The sequence below is a fragment of the Macaca thibetana genome, chromosome 4, assembly GCF_024542745.1.
Source record: "Macaca thibetana thibetana isolate TM-01 chromosome 4, ASM2454274v1, whole genome shotgun sequence".
Lineage (NCBI taxonomy): Eukaryota > Metazoa > Chordata > Mammalia > Primates > Cercopithecidae > Macaca > Macaca thibetana.
In genome coordinates this window covers 86,353,237-86,373,297 of record NC_065581.1, presented here as the reverse complement: position 1 = coordinate 86,373,297, position 20,061 = coordinate 86,353,237, and the positions used below count along the sequence as shown (strand labels likewise).

The 20,061-nt window shown below is 40.4% G+C and overlaps 1 protein-coding gene across 2 annotated transcripts in view; it reads left to right on the top strand.

The window, feature by feature from the left end:
* RRAGD (Ras related GTP binding D) overlaps positions 1-19,837 on the top strand; it is a 46,224-nt gene extending 26,387 nt beyond the window's left edge. For both annotated transcript variants that reach the window (XM_050789540.1, XM_050789539.1), the window contains 5 exons: positions 3,916-4,115; positions 4,925-5,039; positions 6,478-6,620; positions 12,016-12,164; positions 16,651-19,837. In XM_050789540.1, the coding sequence (XP_050645497.1) occupies positions 3,916-4,115; positions 4,925-5,039; positions 6,478-6,620; positions 12,016-12,164; positions 16,651-16,802 (759 nt within the window). In that variant the 3' untranslated portion in view covers positions 16,803-19,837. The remainder of the gene's footprint in view (positions 1-3,915; positions 4,116-4,924; positions 5,040-6,477; positions 6,621-12,015; positions 12,165-16,650) is intronic.
* The last annotated feature ends 224 nt before the right edge of the window (positions 19,838-20,061 follow it).

The window sequence follows — 20,061 nt, the reverse complement described above, 5'->3', positions numbered from 1 at the left end:
AATCAAAACTTTAGGGAAGTGTCTCCACAGCACTTGAGTGTCCTTTCCTTTCTTTCTTTCTTTTTTTTTTGGATGAAGTCTCACTCTGTCGCCAGGCTGGAGTGCAGTGGCACGATCTCGGCTCACTGCAACCTCTGCTAACTAGGTTCAAGTGATTCTCCTGCCTCAGCCTCCTGAGTAGCCACCATACCCAGCTAAGTTTTATATTTTTAGTAGAGACAGGGTTTCACAGTGTTGGCCAGGATGGTCTCATTCTCTTGACCTTATGATCCACCTGCCCAGCCTCCCAAAGTGCTGGGATTACAGGCATGAGCCACCACACCCAGCCCCTTTCCTTTATTTCTAAGCAGTGCTATTTTGGTCTCACACCTCATATTTTTATTTTTTTGTTCATGAATTCCTTACAGTCACAGGATTGCCAGATAAATATATCCCCAAGGAGAAAATGTGTCCTCAGAGAATGTCATGAAATAAAAAAGAATGAAAGCAAGAGTGGTTCCCGTGATCTGTGGTGACACCCCAGCCCTGCTCCCCAGCCTGCAGAAAGCACCATATCTCCTGAAGCCCTCGCACATGTGCCTGTGGATCCAAAAGAGAGTTTCTTCTTGACCTGTGCTGGTGTTTGTGACCTGCCCATAATCCCCAGATCTAATTTCAGAGTAGAAACTATGCAGTGTATTTCACATCAATGTTTATTTGTCATAGAAAGTAATAAACAATGGGAAAAATCACCTGCAATCCCTCTGTTCTAACCAACCAAGTATTTTCTTCTTTTTAGTCCTTATAGCTACATGCTTCTTTATCAGTTAGTTGGTAATGAGGCCATTTTATATGCTTGGCAGGGAGGTTAGAGTAGCAATTTCCAATCTTTGGAGATGTGATGCTCTCTTGACATTGGTTAGTTTTGCTCCCAGACATGTTCCCTTAACTCCCGTCCTCAGTTAAAGACAGCAGTAACACTTTTCTTGAGGTGTAATTTACATGCAATAAAATGCACTCATTTTAAGCGTACAGTTCCACAGGTTTGACAAATGTGTACACCATGTAACCACCTCTCCTTCAAGATATAGAATATTTCCACCACCCCAAAGCTTCCCTTGTGCCCTTTCTCAGGTGGTGCCCTGAAACGCTGAGCCCCAGGCAACCACTGAAGTGCTGTCACTTTAGTTTGCTTTTTCTAGAATTTCATCTATGTGGAACCATACAGTAATACCTTTAGTTTTTAATGCTTAATCTGGTGACCCAGCATCCGACATTTGCTTTTCATTTAATTTTTTTTTTTTTTTTTTGAGACAGAGTCTTGCTCTGTTGCCCAGGAAAGAGTGCAGTGGCTCGATCTTGGCTGACAGCAACCTCTGCCTCCCAGGTTTAAGCAATTATCCTGCCTCAGTCTCCTGAGTAGCTGGGATTATAGGCATGCGCCACCACGCCCGGCTAATTTTAGTATTTTTTTAGTAGAGACGGGGTTTTACCTTGTTGGTCAGGCTGGTCTCGAACTCCTGACCTTGTGATCTGCCTGCCTCGGCCTCCCAAATTGCTGGGATTACAGGCATGAGCCACCATGCCCGGCCTCATTTTATTTAATTTTTACAGACGGGCTGTCACTCTGTTACCTAGGATGGAGTGCAGTGGCATGATCATAGGATCATAGCTCATTGTAAACTCAAATTCCTGGGCTCAAGGAATTCTCCTGCCTCAGCCTCCGAGTAGCTGGGACTACAGGTGCGCACCACCAAGCCTGGTTAAATATATATATACACATATATATACACACACACATATATATATACACACACACACACACATATATATACACACACACACATACATACACTTTTTTTTTTTTTTTTTTTTTAGAGCTAGGGGTCTCACTGTGTTGTCCAGGCTGGTCTTGAACTCAAGCAGTCCTCTCCAGTAGGTGGGATTACAGGCGCAAGCCACTGCTCCTGGCTTTTGTCTTTTATTCTAAACAACTCTGTAGAGTGTGAAGGATGGGAAGGACTCCATTTGCGTTTTTCCCTCTTCATAGTTTCCTATTTATATAATCAATATTTGATTTACCTAGAGACTAGGGATACATTTTTATTGATGTTTGAAGCATAGAAAAATGCCAGAAAACACCCCTAATTATATTGGCTTTCTGTTTTCTTACTTAAAAGTAAGTTGTATTGGAACGCCGTAAGTGGCAGGGGGTGAGGTGCGGTGGGGGAAGGCATTTAGATTCTGTCCTACAGATCTCTTTCCTTTTTTTTTTTTTTTTTTTGCTATGAAAACAAGACCTGTTCGCACCCTTCAAATTGGCAATAAATAAGAGATCTGACACCACCAATTGTTGGTGAGGGTCTGAAGCATCAGATGCTGTTTACACACTTCCAGGTACGGTCAAGGCACTCCTACCTATGACCCGACAAGTCACCCTTCAGAGTAAGCCACATGTACATGAGACTGTACACATATCCTTGTAATCACATATACATGGAAATATTTACAATGTCCATCAGCAGGCAAATATATGATAAATTATAGATCATCCATAAAAGGAAGTTTTATAGAGCCATTAAAAGGAACTAATGTACTGTAGTTATGTACTACATAACATTCAATGTAGGTGAATCTCACTGACAGTGTTGAATGAAAAAGGCAAACTATAATATACACACAACTTAATATTTCTTTCCATTTTTAAACAATGTAAATGAATTCTGTGTGTTTGGGGATATATATGTCTGTATTAATGTATACATGAGTGAGAATAAATACTAAACTTGGGATAGTGGTTGTCTCTAGAGGATGAGGGGGTAGGGGGATAGCATGGGTTGGGAGGATGAGGCGAAACACAGAGGGCTTTGGTGTAAATGTTTCATTTCTTAAACAGAGATGAATACACAGGTGTTCATTTTATAGGCATGGGAAGAAGAAAAAAGTTAGTATTGTTTGGGGCAATTACTCTAGACCAGGGGCCTTTTTCTGTAAAAGGCCAGATGGCAAACATCTTACGCTTTGTAGACTGTACTGTCTCTGAGGAGTTTCTCTAGAGGAAACTTAACTCTGCCACTGTAGCACAAAAGCAGCCTTAGATAATATGAAAGCAATTGAGCACGTTCCAATACAACTTACTTTTAAGAAACAGGCACAGGGCCTGCAGACTGTGGTCTGCTGACTTCTGCACTGAACCAGTGGTTCTTAAAATTGCTCCCCACCTCCTTCCCCATCTGCCCAGTGGCCTGTATCATGCCTCTATCTCTAATTGTTCATCACAGTTCACAAGAGACTGGAAAAGTTAGGATGAACAGTATTCTGGGGAAGGTCTTATGTGGAGTTGGGTCCATTTCTCTTCCTGAAACCACAACTCTGAATTTTTTTTTTTTTTTTTTTTTGAGACCGAGTCTCAGTCTGTCATCCAGGCTGGAGTGCAGTGGTGTGATCTCGGCACACTGCAATCTCTGCCTCCCGGGTTCAAGCGATTCTCCTGCCTCAGCCTCCCGAGTAACTGGTACTACAGGCACCCGCCACCACGCCCGGCTCATTTTTTTGTTTTTTTTAGTAGAGAAGGGGTTTCACCATGTTAGCCAGGATGGTCTTGATCTCCTGACCTCATGATCTGCCCGCCTGGGCCTCCCAACGTTCTGGGAGCGTGAACCACCGTACCCTGCCAACTCTGATCTTTATGACTGTCATCAACCTCAGTCATAACTGCCTAAATCATCTGCATTTTTTAAAGCATTTCTTTTTCCTCTTTTTGTTAACAGAACTTAAGTTTTCACACTGTAATTCTAAGAAGCCAGCTTGTTGAGGGGAACCATTGCAACATATTTCAGGGGTTTGCAGCCACATAGTTTCCAGGTGAACAGTGTGTGTGGGGGAGGGTCAGGAAGCAAAGTGGCCTTCTCTCACAGGCGTTGCCTTTGGTCCTAGGACGATTACATGGAAGCCCTGGCCAGGCTCCACCTCACGGTGACCAGGGCCTACAAAGTGAATACCGACATCAACTTCGAGGTGTTTATTCATAAAGTGGATGGTCTGTCAGATGACCACAAAATTGAAACCCAAAGAGATATTCACCAGCGGGCAAACGATGACCTTGCAGATGCTGGATTAGAAAAAATTCACCTCAGGTGAGAACAGAAACCCCTTAAGGATCCCAATAAAGGATGAAAGAAAGCCAGTTTGCGGTTCGGAGTCACCATGATTGGCTTGGCATGGGCAGTAATTTACCTTCTTTACCCTGTTTCACGCTGTAGACCGGTAGGATTGGGGAAAACGAGCTTTGCATGTGCTAATGCTAATCTTTAGTGAAAGCAGTGTTTTTTTGTTTTTTAACAAATGGTCAAAGCTAAGGTTCTCCCCTCACATGAAAAACACATTATAGAAAACCCATGAATATAATTCTAGTAGTTAGTTGATGCTAAAGTTTACAGTTCTCGATAAAGCTATTATCTGTAATTATAAGTAAAGGAGTAGTCTGAAAACAATCCAAATAGGAATCCTCACAAAGGAAAATAATGTCTGTGTCATTTTTTGTGAGGTAGTACATGCATCGTTCATTTTGTAAATTGGGAAATGGAAAAAAAATTTGCTTCAATATCAAGAATAGAAGTTACTAATGGGACAACCTAAGAGGCTTGTGTAAAGATGATCTGGCATGGATTGTCCTGCAGAATGTCAGGAAGCTGGGATGGACACAGATTGCTGCGGTTTTAAGCTTGCCAGTCGGCAGATGAGAATAGGCACAGCTCGGGCTTTTTGGGAGGTGGGGAGGAATGGCTTGCTTTTTACCGAGGTCACTGTAAACTCTGAGGAGGGCTGGACTTTATGTGTTAGGACTATAGATACAGAAGGCAGATGACCGGTGTATTGACATAGCCTAAGCAGCCTGTTCCTCATTCAAAGGGAAAACATGATGAAATACCGTTTCCTCTTTCAGCTTTTATCTGACAAGCATATATGATCATTCAATATTTGAAGCTTTTAGCAAAGTGGTTCAGAAACTGATTCCACAACTCCCAACTCTGGAGAATTTGCTGAACATCTTTATCTCAGTAAGTAAATAATATGCTCCTGTTTGCGTCACTTGTAGAATTTGAAAATAGCATTGCAAGAGTGAAAAAGATCTTATTTCCAACTGCTCCTATAGCATTTCAAGGTCATTTGAGTGTTAAAGATTACTCCTACGTGTTGTTTTAGGTCCTTTAAAATTTAACTCCCGGCCCAGCTTGGTGGCTCACGCCCCACTTTGGGAGGTTGAGGCGGTACGATGGCTTGAGGCCAGGAGTTTGGGACCAGCCTAAGTAACATAGTGAGATCCTGTCTCTACAAAAAAAAAAAAAAAAAAAAAAAAGTAAAAACTAGCCAGGTGTGATAGCACATGCCTGTAGTCCCAGCTACTTGGAAGGCTGTGGTGGAAGGAACTTGAGCCCAGGTGTTTGAGGCTGAAGTGAGCCATGATTATGCCACTGCACTCCAGCCTGGACATCAGAGCGAGAACTTGTCTCTAAAAATAAAAAAAAAAATAAATAAAAATAAAATGTACTCAAATGCATTCCTGCACTTCAGTGGTATAACTGGAGTGCTTATTCAAGTTGTAGGCAATCATTCAATATTAATAGAGCCCCACCAGAGGTAGGGAATGTAAAGCTTGGTTTTATTGGTAAGACGCAGATGGTTGAATAGCTTTTTATAAGTTTAACACGCTGTGAATGATGTGCTGAATGAACCCTACACACTACCAGCTCCAGGTAGGCTCTGCTGAGTTGAATTGAGGCAGAACTGTTGGTTGTACTCACGTTTACTCTATCACTACACAATTTTGAGTGTGTTTGTTTAGTGTTTCTAAGCTTATTTTAAAATTTACAGTCAGTAAAAGTATTTTTACTTGGCCTTTTCCTAACTGCAGGTATACATCTCTGTTAGGAAATATTGCCCAATTTGATTACCTAAAATAAATAATTTGTGATAATTCAAATTCTTTTATTTCTTTTCTTTTTTTTGAGATAGAGTTTCGCTCTTGTCGCCCAGGCTGGAGTGCAGGGGTGCCATCTTGGCTCACCGCAACCTCCGCCTCCCGGGTTCAAGCAATTCTCTTGCCTCAGCCTCCCAAGTAGCTAGGATTACAGGCATGCACCACCATGCCTGGCTAATTTTGTATTTTTAGGAGAAACAGGTTTCTCCCTGTTGGTCAGGCTGGTTTCAAACTCCTGACCTCAGGTGATCTGCCTGCCTCGGCCTCCAAAAGTGCTGGGATTACAGGCGTGAGCCACCGCGCCCAGCCTCTACTTTTTATTTCTTATGCAAGTCCAGTATAAAGAAGTTTATGACAGTGAAGTTTAAATTGTAATAAAATGGTACAATTTAAATTTTTGTAACTTGAGTTTTGCTCATTTGTATTTTACATTGAGAATGGCATTCAATTTTGTGTAGTTATGACATGGTCTGAAGTTGGCTGTTGCTTTAAGGCAGCATTTTTTTTTTTAATTTCAGAATTCTGGAATTGAAAAGGCATTTCTGTTTGATGTGGTCAGTAAAATTTATATTGCAACTGATAGTACTCCAGTGGATATGCAAACCTATGAGCTCTGCTGTGATATGATAGATGTGGTTATTGACATCTCTTGTATTTATGGGTAAGTACAACATTCTTTAAGGCCACAATCAAGCCATCCTTCCTTCATGACCTTTCAGGCATTTTGCATTTACATTTACTTGAGTTTAACATTTTTGTCTTAAATGACTGAAATCTATATATAAATATACCATTTAGCATGCAATAATAACAGTTGTTGAGCAAATGCCAGGCATTATGCGAATAATCTTATTGCATGCTTTGTATTATTTATTTTATTTTTTTAGCAATAAGGTGTCCCTGTGTTGTCCGGGATAGATCACTCCTGGGCTCAAATGATCCTCCCACCTCAACCTCTCGAGTAGCTGGGATTATAGGTATGAGCCACTGTGCCCAGGTTATCATTTAATTCTCAACTATTCTATGTGGCAAGAATTACATTTGACCCTTGAACGACACAGGGGTTGGGGTACCAACCCTTTGAACAGTCAAAAAGCCGCAGATATCTCCCCCCGACAAATTTAGCTATTAATACTAATAGTCTACTGTTGACTGGAAGCCTTACTGATAACATGAATCGTTGATTAACATACATTTTGTATGTTACGTATTATGTACTGTATTCTTAACAATAAAGTGAGCTACAGAGAAGAAAATCAAGAAAAGTGTAAGGAAGAATATATTTACTATTTATTAAATGAAAGTGGGTCATCATAAAGGTCTTCATCCTCATTGTCTTCACATTGAGTAGGCTGAGGAGGAGGAAGAGAAGGGGTTGATGTTGCTGTCTTACGAGTGGCAGAAGCTGAAGAAAATCCACGGATACGTGGATTTAGGAAGTTCACATCAGTGTTGTTTAAGGTCAACTGTACTGTATTCACTTTATAGATGAAAAAACTGAGATTCAAAGTGGTTACATTTCCTACCCTTGCTCACACTATCAGTAAGGACTGGAAATAGAATTTGAATTCAGATCTGATTCCTGATCCTCTGCTGAAAAAAATTTGTTAACATATCATTCCTAGAAAACAGAACTTCCTATACACTTAATATAAAATTAACAAGGAGTGGGGGAAACTGATTATGTTACCCGACGTAGAAACAATTCTACATAATTATAAATGTGCTGAACAGGTGGTGTACAGACTGACTGGGTGTGAACTAGTTGTTCATCTTATTAAGATGTTAAGGTGTTGCTATCTGTATTGTATCTGACATCCTCATCTAATTGATGAGGTAAAACTTCTGCTCATCTTCCTCTTTACTCACTTCCTGTGACCTGCCTTACACAACTTGACACTCTGCCTCTTTCGTCAGCTTTTGTGAGAGTCTAGTCTCCATTTCTCTCTTCCACTACTTAAAAATCCTTTGCCCACTCAGCTCAGATTCTCTCTGTTAACTGTTACACACACACACACACACACACACACACACACGGAAAATGATACTTACAGGATTGTAGCGAGGATGAAATATCATTAGGCTCATAACGTGCCTTCACCTGGTAGACCCTGGATAAATGTAGCTGCCATAATTTATTATTACTGTTGTTATTAAATGCTGACATCTGGCTTTAGAAATAGACCTTATTGCCCAAGATTACTGCCCTGAAGCATTCTATTATTTTTAAACCGTTTAAGTGGATGACCTTGAAATAGTCATGGAAGATGAACGCACCCTGATTACAGTGCAGATTGCCATGGTAATCAAGTACAATGAACAACACAATTAATCTGGCACATGCTTAACAATGTGCATGATCATTATTGTGCCATATGGTCATTAGATGTAAGTGGTAAGTTGTTCATGTAAATGATGTTAATCAGAGTTACTTCTACCCAGCTAAAACAAACATGGGTAGGGAGGGGTTAGGAGGAGGCAGCCTGGCTTCGCTGTCAGATTGGTTTTTCTGTGGTGGAGTACAGTTTTCTGAGAACCCACAGGATTCAGTAAGAACCAGTCTGGGTCACAGACGGTTTGTGGGCTCTGGGGTTTCCTCAGATTGTTTGCTAGAGCAGCAATAAGCCAGTCCTGTTAACCAGCAGGAGGCAGGGTTGTGTGCAGAGCCTGGGGCCCTCTTAGGCAATGAGGAAGCAGGTGGTCTTGTAACTGGAGGCCTTGCTGCCCCTCCCCAGCTGCCCAGTGGAGACCAGCAGGCCCTAGAATCAGCTGACCTGGTGCCTCAGGAATTTCTCAGCTGAGGCTGTGCCCCAGCTGGCAGCTCTGTGCTCGCGCATGCACACACACACACACACACACACACGCACACATTTTGAAATATGTTCTATCTTCATGCGTTTTCATTGCTTACAGATGAAACACTTGAGTAGTAAAACAGTTTTTGCAATTGCAGACCTCATCAATATCTACTTGTAATTTTTGGTGGAGTTTTTGTTTTTCTAATTTGTTTAATGTTTACCTTTTTCTGATTGTGAAAGTAATGCATGCTCATTGCAGAAAATACATAAAAGTCTAAAGAATAAAATTAAAGTAGCCCATAATCTCACCACCTAGAGACAGTCAGTGTTTACATTATTTATATAGTTGTTCTTATTTCCATGCATAATTTTTAGGATAATGAGATCACATTGTATGTAAAATTTTATATCCTGCTTTTTTCATTTAACATTATCACCTAAGAATTTTCCTGTATTATTAAATGCTGCTAATAAACATAGTGTTTAATATCTATATAGTATTGTATTTACTTGGAAATTTTAAATGCCATTTTCTTCATTGGATAAAACATGTTAAATGTTTCAGTTTCTTGTTCTCAGAACATTACTTATAAGCAAGAGAGATTGGGCCTTAAAATATAGTAGTTAAAAGCAGTGCAATGGAAGTTAACGAATTCTGTTAAAGCATCTTTAACATTTGAAGTCCAGCACTTAAAAGGTTTTTCTTTAATGTTTTGGTAGGTTATAGTGAGTTGAATCCTTTGGAAAAAAAAAAAAAAAAAAAAAAACGAACTTCCACAATTTACTTTTTTTTTTTTTTTTGAGATGGAGTTTCACTCTTGTTGCCCAAGCTGTAGTGCAATGGCGTGATCTCGGCTCACTGCAACCTCCGCCTCCTGGGTTCAAGCAATTATCCTCCCTCAGCCTCCCGAGTAGCTGGGATTACAGACATGTACCACCATGCCCAGCTAATTTTGTATTTTTAGTAGAGACAGAGTTTCTCCACGTGGGTCAGGCTGTTCTCGAACTCCCGACCTCAGGTGATCACCTCGGCCTCCCAAAGTGCTGGGATTACAGGCATGAGCCACTGCACCCAGCCTCACAATTTACTTTTAAGTGGCCATGTATACAGCAGTTTAAAATACTCTCAAAACTAAAAACCTACATTTCCTAAAAATACTCTTGTGCAATTCAGGCTTTTCATTAAATCTGGCTTGATACTCTACCCCCTTGTGTATTTACAGGATTAAAGAATAAACTTTGAAATTAGCCATATCTAGGTTTGAGGTCCTGGCTTTACCCCTATCATCAACTTTGACCAAGTTATCTTATTTTCCTCTAGCCTCAGTTTCCTTAGAAACTTAGAGGATTTGGCCTGGCGCGGTGGCTCACGCCTGTAATCCCAGCACTTTGGGAGGCCGAGGGGGGAGGATCATAAGGTGAGGAGATCGAGACCATCCCGGTGAACATGGTGAAACCCTGTCTCTACTAAAAATACAAAAAAATTAGCTGGGCGTGGTGGCGGGCGCCTGTAGTCCCAGCTACTCGGGAGGCTGAAGCAGGAGAATGGTGTGAATCCAGGAGGCAGAGTTTGCAGTGAGCCGAGATCATGCCACTGCACTCCAGCCTGGGCAATAGAGCGAGACTCTGTCTCAACAACAACAAAAAAAAGAAAGAAACTTAGAGGATTCTTATAGCAGACAGAGGATAATGCATTTTGAGAACTAAGACTGGTTCATATCACATAGTAAATATTTAATAAGTGCTAGCTCTTAGTGAATGTGATAAGGTTTAACACAATTCCAATTAAGTCAAATTTCTGGTCAGTTATTCATAAATTTGGGGAGTAAAAATAAATCAGAAAATTTACGTACAGTTTTAGGTAAGGGGGAAAAGGTTTAGGGAAGTGTCCTTTGCCTGTGAGGAAAGAATTCATAACTCTTTTATTACACAGGTATCTTCAGAAGGTGCAGTTTCAGTCATTAAAGCTGTAATAATAAATGTGTATTTTATGTTCTCAGCATTATGTTTAGTGCTATATATGCATTATTTCATTTAGTCTTCATTAGAAAACTTTGAAATAATTACTGTTAGTGTACATATGAGGAAATTGAGGCTCAAAGAAGTTATTCGACTTGTCCAAGCTCACATAGCTAGCAAATAAAAGAACTGAGATTCAAACTCAAGTCATTCGTGTTTACATTTCACACTTTTTCTTAAATAGACCTATATATCTTCTTTTTTTTTTGAGACGGAGTCCTGCTCTGTCACCCAGGCTGGAGTGCAATGGTGGGATCTCGGCTTACTGCAATGTCTGCCTCCTGGGTTCAAGCGATTCTTCTGCCTCAGCCTCCCGAGTAGCTGGGACCACAGGTGTGCACCACTGCGTGGTGCCTGGCTAATTCTTGTATTTTTAGTAGAGACGGGGTTTCACCCATATTGGCCAGGCCGGTCTTGAACTCCTGACCTTGTGATCTACCTGCCTTCCAAGTGTTAGGATTACAGGCGTGAGCCACTGTGCCTGGCCAAATAGACCTATATATCTTATTTAACTCTTTATTTTGAAAAAACGTTCAAACCTACAGAAAATATACAAGAGTAGTTAAATGAACTCCTGTACAACTCTTCATTGGGATTCATCAGTTTTTACCAATTTGCCATATTTGCTACATCTCTCTTTTTCTAATACATATTGTGTATCCATTTTTTTTGGGTAAACCATTTGAGAGTAAGTTGAACCAGTTCACAGTTCAGCAAATTTAGCATGGCTACATTATTATCTAATATATAGACCATAGGCAGATTTTCCCAGTGGTCCCAATTCTATCTTTTATAGCAGTTTTTCCCAATTCAGGATCCAGTCTAGCACTTGGCTTTCAGGTCTCTTTAGACTCCTTGAATTTGGAACATATCTTCAGCCTTTCTTAGTCTTTCATCAGACCATGCTTTTAACAGCCCGGCTATTCTAGATGAGAAAACAAGAAGCCCTTGGCCACGGAGGTGGGGAGAGCTAACCTCATCCTTCAGCTGGCTTCTTCAGGTGCCTAGAGAGTGGCCCAGCTGCTGCAGATAGCCACTCATTGTCAGTAGGAAGTGACTGTTGAGGACTGTGTATGTTTCTGTGCCCGTGTGTTTCTGAGATCTTTTGCTGAAAGGCACTGCAAGTGTAAACAACTTACAATTATCACTTTTTGTGGCTTAAAGCCAGTCTCTGTCACTGGCTTAGTTTCTAGTTCTTTCTCAATGGTCACATATGTTTTGGTTTCTGTCCCCATTTAGTCTCAAAGAAGATGGAGCAGGAACCCCCTATGACAAGGAATCCACAGCCATCATAAAGCTTAATAATACAACCGTGCTTTATTTAAAAGAGGTGACAAAGTTCCTGGCTCTCGTTTGCTTTGTCAGAGAGGAAAGCTTTGAAAGAAAAGGTAACTTTTTGGTATGATTTAAAAGAAGCATTAAAAGAAGCATCAGACTGCTACTGCATGTATTGTTTGTTGAATGTGGGACAACAGCATGCCCCTCAAAACTTCCAGATGCCAGTCACAGGCCCCCTTGGCTGGGAGGCCAGAGCTGGGTGGGCTCCTGCCCACAGTGTCAGCTTCTGGGCCAGTGAACTGGCCTGCCCTCTAGTGGTGCATCTGCGATTGCAGCGAGGTGGAAGGGGAACCCCATGATCCTCCCAGGCGCCTTGGCATCTCTGCTAGGGGGAAGCTAGCTGGGCATTGTTGCCAGGCAGTGAATGAAGTCTTTTACCAGGGAGCAGACTCCCAGTCTATATTGAGGGTGGAGGTCTCCACTTTGGTCCACATCTCTAGAAGGTCTTAGGTAACCGTGTGATCTTTTGTTCTTCCCACGTAAAGGAGGGGACAACAGGTGGTTTGACTTCTGTTCAGCCTCAAAATACTTCTTAAATCTTCAGAACACAGGGATGGCATCATGATTCCGAAAAGGGAAGACCATGAATATACTTAACTACACCAAATATTTTTTTACGATCAAATTCAGTTTTATTTTGAAACAAAAGCAATTAAACTAATTTCCCCTTTCTATAATATCTAAACAAAAGTTACTAACAAAAGTCCCTAGCTTACTGATGTGGCTAGGGACTTTTGTTAATCACAGGGTATGGTTTACTAATTTGTTGGGTTAAAAAAAAATCTCCAACAAATAATTAGTTACATATCCTGAATATGTAATAGTAACATATCCTGAAATAGCCTTTTCCTCCTATATTATAAGCAATATAAATCCATTAAATTAAAAATGCTTTGAAAATTTAGGAAAGTATATAGAATAAAACCTCGTATTTCACCATCTAGAGCTAAACCCATGTTAAATTTCTGGAATTTTGTTTCTTCCTTTCTCTCTTTTTTTTTTGAGACAGGATCTCGCTCTGTTACTTAGGCTGGAGTGCAGTGGCACAGTCACGGCTTTCTGCAGCTTCGACCACCTGGGCCCAGGTGATCCTCCCACCTCATCCTCCCATGTAGCTAGGACCACAGGCACATGTCAACACACCTGGAATTTTTTTTTTTTTTTTTTTTGTAGAGATTGGGGTCTCACCATAATTCTCACCTAGGCTGGTCTCAAACTCCTCGGCTCAAGGGATCCTCCCACCTCGACATCCCAAAGTGCTGGGATTAAAGGAGTGAGCCACCACGTCCGGCTCTCTTCCTCTCTTATTTCCTCTCCCTCCTACCCTCGCTCCTTTTCTCCCTTCCTTCATTCCTTTTTTTTCCTTCCTTCCAACAAAACTGGGGCCATATTGTCTAATATAGTTTTATATTCTACTATAGTTTTATATGTATTTCACTTATATATGTAATGACATTTTCCTAATTCATTGGCTATGAAAACATAATTTAGATTGTTTCTTTTTATCAGAAAAGTAATAGATTCTTTTAGAAAATTTAGAAATATTTAGCAAAAAAACAATAATTATCAGTGTTTCTCATTCAGGTAACATTTCCTGTATACTTTTCCAGTCCTTTCTTGCATATGCATTGTCTAAAAGAACTATAATAGATTGCATGATGAATTCTACCTTATAACCTTCACTGAAATTATTACAGACATATTTCCAATTCACCGTCTTTTTTTAACCACATCTTTTTTTTTTTTTTTTTTTTGAGATGGAGTCTCGCTCTGTCCCCCAGGCTGGAGTGCAGTGGCGCGATCTTGGCTCACTGCAAGCTCCGCCTCCCGGGTTCACGCCATTGTCCTGCCTCAGCCTCCTGAGTAGCTGGGACTACAGGTGCCCGCCACCATGCCCGGCTAATTTTTTGTATTTATAGTAGAGACGAGGTTTCACCGTGGTCTCAATCTCCTGACCTTGTGATCCGCCCGCCTCGGCCTCCCAAAGTGCTGGGATTACAGGCGTGAGCCACCGCGCCCGGCTTAACCACATCATTTTAATGATTGTATTAGATTCTTCTATTTTCAGACATCTATATTGTTTCCAGATTTTGATGTGATAAATAATACCATTATGACCTCCTTTGCACTAAATATTTATGTGCATCTTTGGTTGTTTCCTAAGGAAAAATTTCAAGTGGAATTACTTAGATCAAAAGGGTAGGCCCATTTTGGGGGCTTCTAATGCATGTTACCAAAATGTTCTTCAGAAAGATTTTCCGGTTTTATGCTGTAAAGAGAATATGAATACTTATTTTGCTGTGTTCTTATCAATATTGGGTATTAGTATTTTTAAAAGTTGATAATTGAAAGCTGGTATATTATGTGAATTTACATTTTCTTGCTGCTTAGTGATGTCCTGTATTTTTCCTGTTTGTACCATGACTGACCAAATTGCTTTTTGTGTCCTTTGGCCTCAAAACTTTAAATTAAATGGTGTTCATCTTTTACTCCTTATTTTCATCTTGCTAGAAACAGGAACAGATTATATAATAGATCATGGAATTTTAAAGATAGACAGGAATACACCTTGTTTCACCCTCTCATTTCACAGATGATTTTACTCAGGCCTAGAAAATATAAATGACTTTCTCTCAATATCACACCACCACTTTATGGCAGTCAGGGCTATAGGTTGCTGGCCTCAAGTGATCCTCCCTGCTCGGCCTCCCAAAGTACTGTGCTGTGCCTGGCCTCCTGGTGTGCTTGGTGCCTGGGTATTTTACTGTGCAGTAAGGGTTGAGAACTCCTGAAGCAGAGAAAGATGTGGGGCCTTATGAACTGTAGGTGGGGTGAAGAGAGTGTTTATTTTGTTTATGTCTCTGTTCACGTATTTTCAAAAGCTTTTCATGAGGGTTGAAATAGCAAACACTGTTTATGGATGTTTACTGTCTTTAAAAAGTCTCAGTTGTGAACTTTTACTTCTTAAAACTCCAAACACAGCAAGATTACTGTTACATTTTGAAATGTGCAAAGATATGTTAAGGTTTGTCAAGAACAATAGGGGCGGGTGCCAGTGGTTCATGCCTGTAATGCCTGCACTTTGGGAGGCCAAAGTGGAAGGATTGCTTGAGCCTAGGGGTTCAAGACCAGCCTGGGCACCATAGTGAGACCTCATCTCTAGAAAAAATTAAAATATGAGGTGGAAGGATTGCTTGAGCCCAGGAGGTTGAGACTGCACTGAGCTGTGACCGAGACTTGCACTCCCACCTGGGTGACAGAGTGAGACCCTGCCTCAAAAATAAGAACAATAGGATATGTCTGAAATTTCCCAAGTTGAGTATTTCATTGTACCCTTCTCATTGAGCCAAGTTCTTTTAGCTAAGCTTTTTAGGACACTTTGTTGCACATAAAAGCAGAGAATCTTGAGGCTCTCACATCTCATATTCAAATTGCCATTTAAAAATCGTTCATTTGCTCCCTTGTTTTTATTACTTTTCCTGTTGCTTGTGTCAGTGGTCTTTCCTTGAGGAAATTGACTGCTGGTTTTACTGCACTAGTGGTTCCCTATCTCTGCAGAAGCAGCAGAGGGCACTACTCAGAGGTTTTCCTGCTCCTGGAAACCGAGATGGCGCCCTCCCCTTGCAGTTAGTTGTATAACTAGTTTGAAGAATTTAATCCTTGGCTGGAATCCTAATTCTTCCTTTGGACGGGGCTCTAGAAGCATCCCCTGATAGATAGAAGTAATTGTTGGGCTAGTTATTTTAATAAATTTAAAGATAGTAAATAGAACTGACCACCTTATCCTAATTGGTGTAAACATAACGTTGCTCTCAGGACTTACAAATTACTAGTAATGATGAAAAATGCACTCCTCAAGACTTTGGATTATCTTTTATTCTATTTTTTGTGTCACTGATATATTTCTGAAAACACAAGAAGATTCTCTCCTACTATTTCTCCACTTAAAATACTTAGTACTGAAAAGCTGAGCGTCATTGGTTGTTGAATTTCCGCTGGAGTTCGTGAGATGACTGTTAACACTCTGAAATTAGGGGCTTCGCTTTCCCTGGGGCTTATGAGAATGGTTTAAATATAATAGATACTCAGTAAATATTGATTGATACACAGCTTTGGGATTCCAAGTCACGGTCTGCCTCTACTCAGAGTCAGTCTAATAACGCCCTTTGGGGAGACACATTTTTCATTACAGATTTCTCTTAATTGTAAGAAATCTTTAATTCTGAAAGGTTAAAAAAAAAGTTCAGTTCAGTGGTTCTTTAAATCTTTTAGGGTCCTAGGAACCTTTGGAAATATGGTCTATGCTCTGGAACCTTGCCTCAGGAAAAATTTTCCTTCACAAGACTTTGCCTATAATTCCTAAAGGTTTATAGCAATTTCTGAAAGCCAACTGCAGACATCCCAGGGAAATCTGTAGTCCTTAAGCTAAGACCATCCTCTACTGCCCCCTACTGGCTTCTCCTGGCCATGGGTCCCATGAAAAGATGGAGATTATTTCGACGTGACATTTAAAAGTATTTTTGTTCTCTTCTCCAGGGCTAATTGACTATAATTTTCATTGCTTCCGGAAGGCCATTCATGAAGTTTTTGAGGTGAGAATGAAAGTAGTAAAATCCCGAAAGGTTCAGAATCGGCTGCAGAAGAAAAAGGGAGCCACCCCTAATGGGGCCCCTAGAGTGCTGCTGTAGGTGAGGTTTCAGGAACACCTTTTGAAACCAGACCTTATCCATGAGACTGCTGCGCCATGTTGCACTAAAGGAAGAGGAAGAAGGAGATTGGGACACATACCATGGATTTGTTGTTTAAAAAAAAAATTCCTGCAACTCTCTTGATCTTGTCTTTTATAAATAAAGTAAGCACTTTGAAGCAAAAAACTTGTATATTAACAGTGATGTGAAATCCATTGTCCTTTCATTACACAAATGTAAACTTTTATGGTCTGTATTCAAAAAAATCCCATGTAAGAACTGCCAGGAACTGTACATATTTTGCACTTTTTCATGTTTCTCATTGAATTGAACTTTGATAAAACAACTTTTCTAAGCTTTTTTTCTGTACTTGGTGTCAAGGACATGCATACTGTAGTCCACATCTATATGGCAATCAGAAATTAATCAAAAAGTGATGCATTGGTAATGACTTTTTGTAAATTTGGAAATCTTTGCTACAAGTTGTTGAGAAAAATCATTTTTCAGTGGAGTTGGAACAGATTGGAGCTACAAGCTCCAGGAGCAATAAGAACTGTCCCCTATTTATAATGGGTGTAAACAGTTTTGTAGAATAATGTTAGCACCAGACTTACCTAAAAATTTCTATAGTGGTGGCTGTGCTTCCCTGCTCAACGGTTTTTATGAAGTTCTTTACCTCAACACACATCTCTATAATCACTTTGTACAGAGAGGTTATTTCTTTTTGTTGCATTACTATTCTTTTGAAACTTTGGGACCAGATTTCCAAAATGGTGCCGATCACTGGAGAGAAGTAAGAATGTCACTGAATTGCAGGGTTTCTGGAGGTTTTTCTGTACCTGCCACCCAGGGCTAAAGTAACATCAGAGGCCCAAACTTGTCCCAAAAGTATGTGATGGGCAACTGCAGACTAAAAAACATATATACAATTCTGGACTTTCGGCCCTGTGCGATGGTCTGGCGTGCTGCATTTAAAATGCTCATTCAGGACCAGTTCTTTATTGCTCTATGACCATAGTGAATAGAACAAATCGCAGATCTCCACCATGGAGTTCCATCCTGTCAGTCACTTCTGTCACCGCCACATCTCCTTCTCACTGGTGATAACGTGCCTCGTGTACGCCACTTGTTCTCACCTTATGAATGAGCCCAGCTCAGCCTGCCACCAGCATGCTCTGCAAGGCTGAAGAGTCATCCTGAAGACCCCTAAAGGTCAATGGGAAAAGGATGGCTGGAGAGACATTACAATTAGCTGTGTAATTGTTTCTGTGAAATTCTTTCACTTACGTTTACTTTAGACTAACAGGAAATTAAGAGTCCTAAATCTACACCTATGCTAAATCATTCCAAGTAGATGATTTTATGTGCATCTCCAGGGCTAGCACCCTAAGGCATGCTTGTGGGGAATTAGAAAATGAGATTTTTTTTTTTTTAAAGCAGAGCCTCCTAAGAACATCAAAGTTGGTCCTAGCAAAATATATAAAGTCCCTAAAGCAACTTATACTTGAAACTTTTTTTTTTTTGAGGGGGCCTCATTCTGTTGCTTGTGCTGGAGTGCATTGGTACAATCATAGCTCACTGTTACCTCTTGGGCTCAAGGGATCCTTTCATCTCAGCCTCCCTAGTAGCTGGAACTACAGGTGTGCACCATCACGCCCGGCTAATTCTTAAATTTTGTTTTTGTAGAGACAGGATCTCACTGTGTTGCCCAAGATGGTCTCAAACTCCTGGCCCCAAGCAATCCTCCTGCCTTGGCCTCCCCGAATGCTGAGATTACAGGCCTGAGCTACTGCGCCCAGCCTAAACTTTCCCACTTCTCTCTGTGGCTTCTTTCCAACCTCTCTCCTTCCTCTCCCCAAGTCCTGTTTCTTTGAAGCTGGTAACTGAATTTAAGATGATATCTGGTTGGGGTTTAAGGTTTGAGCCTCCCAAGGGTCTGTGCATTTTGAAAGGAGATTTCTAAAAATAATTAAGGTGACCTAACTCCTTTCCTCATGATTCCTACTCTGAAACCTGGATGGTTAGGAGCCCAGGGCTCCCTAATCTCCAGAGCTATATCCTGTTGGACCTTTGCCAACAGACCTGGCACTTATGGGCTATTGTTGTAAATCTAATTCTCTAATATTTTTTACATGTTGTTTCACTTTGAATAAGCAAATGAAGAATCAGTTTTCTAATATGACTTTATTCTCAAGCTAGAGACACTAGCCTATTTGGTAAATCACACATTACTTAGGTATATTTATTACTATAACCAGGTGGAGCTTCCATGTTTAAGCTGGGTATATGATGGGTTTTTGTTAAAATGTGCCTTAAAAAGCCTATTACTTCAAGAGCAAATGATTCTTTGGGGGAAAGGCAAAAATAATTCTATGACATAGGGCCCAAGTTCATGGTAGTAAGTGCACTCTTTGATTAATCACACGCTAATATAGATTACTGCCTCTAACTTTGTAAGTGTGGCAATGACTTCCTAATTAAAGAAAGATGCAGGAGTTATTTCTAAGCGTTCAGTTTTTCAAATATGTGTTATTGGAAATGTCTTCAAGTTATTTTGCATTGTATTTTTGATATGGGAGGCAGCTTATTGCAATGTGTATGGCCATGTTTCATTCTCAAATTTAATTCTATAAATACGAAGCCTAAATACATGGCTACAGCAACTGCACTGGAACAGTTTTGCTTGGTTTTAGGGATTGAGAACTTGCCTTGCAGGTTTCCTTCCTCAAAAGCAGGGGCAGTCCTTTGCCTTTTGAGTCAATTAGAACTTTTACATAGAGGTGAGACTGTGAATTATTTTGGTTATTTTCAGTGATTAGATTAGTGTGAATGACCAGGGTGGAATGTTTTTGAAGGAATATAAAGCAAAAACCGGTTGACATTCACAAACTGTTCTTTTGTGAACATATATTGGACCCTGAAATATGACTAAAATCATAGCAATATTGTTACATACGGGTTATATGCCAACTCTGAAATATACTCTGGAAAAACAGCCGAATTGTCTTGGTTATTAAAGTATGGTATGCATTCAACTTGTACAGACTGGATGTAATTTGTAATCAGGTATAGCTCATGTTTTACTTTAAGCAGTACATCACTTATAACTATTGTTAAGCCATGGCTTTCAGGAATGTTAACTGCCAGTTTAAAAGCATGTGTCCTGGGTTCATGCTTTGGTAAAGCTCTCATTTCAAGTGTATTCATAACCAAGCTTTCTGGGAGCAGAATGGTCTCTTTGGTGACAAGGAAGTACAGC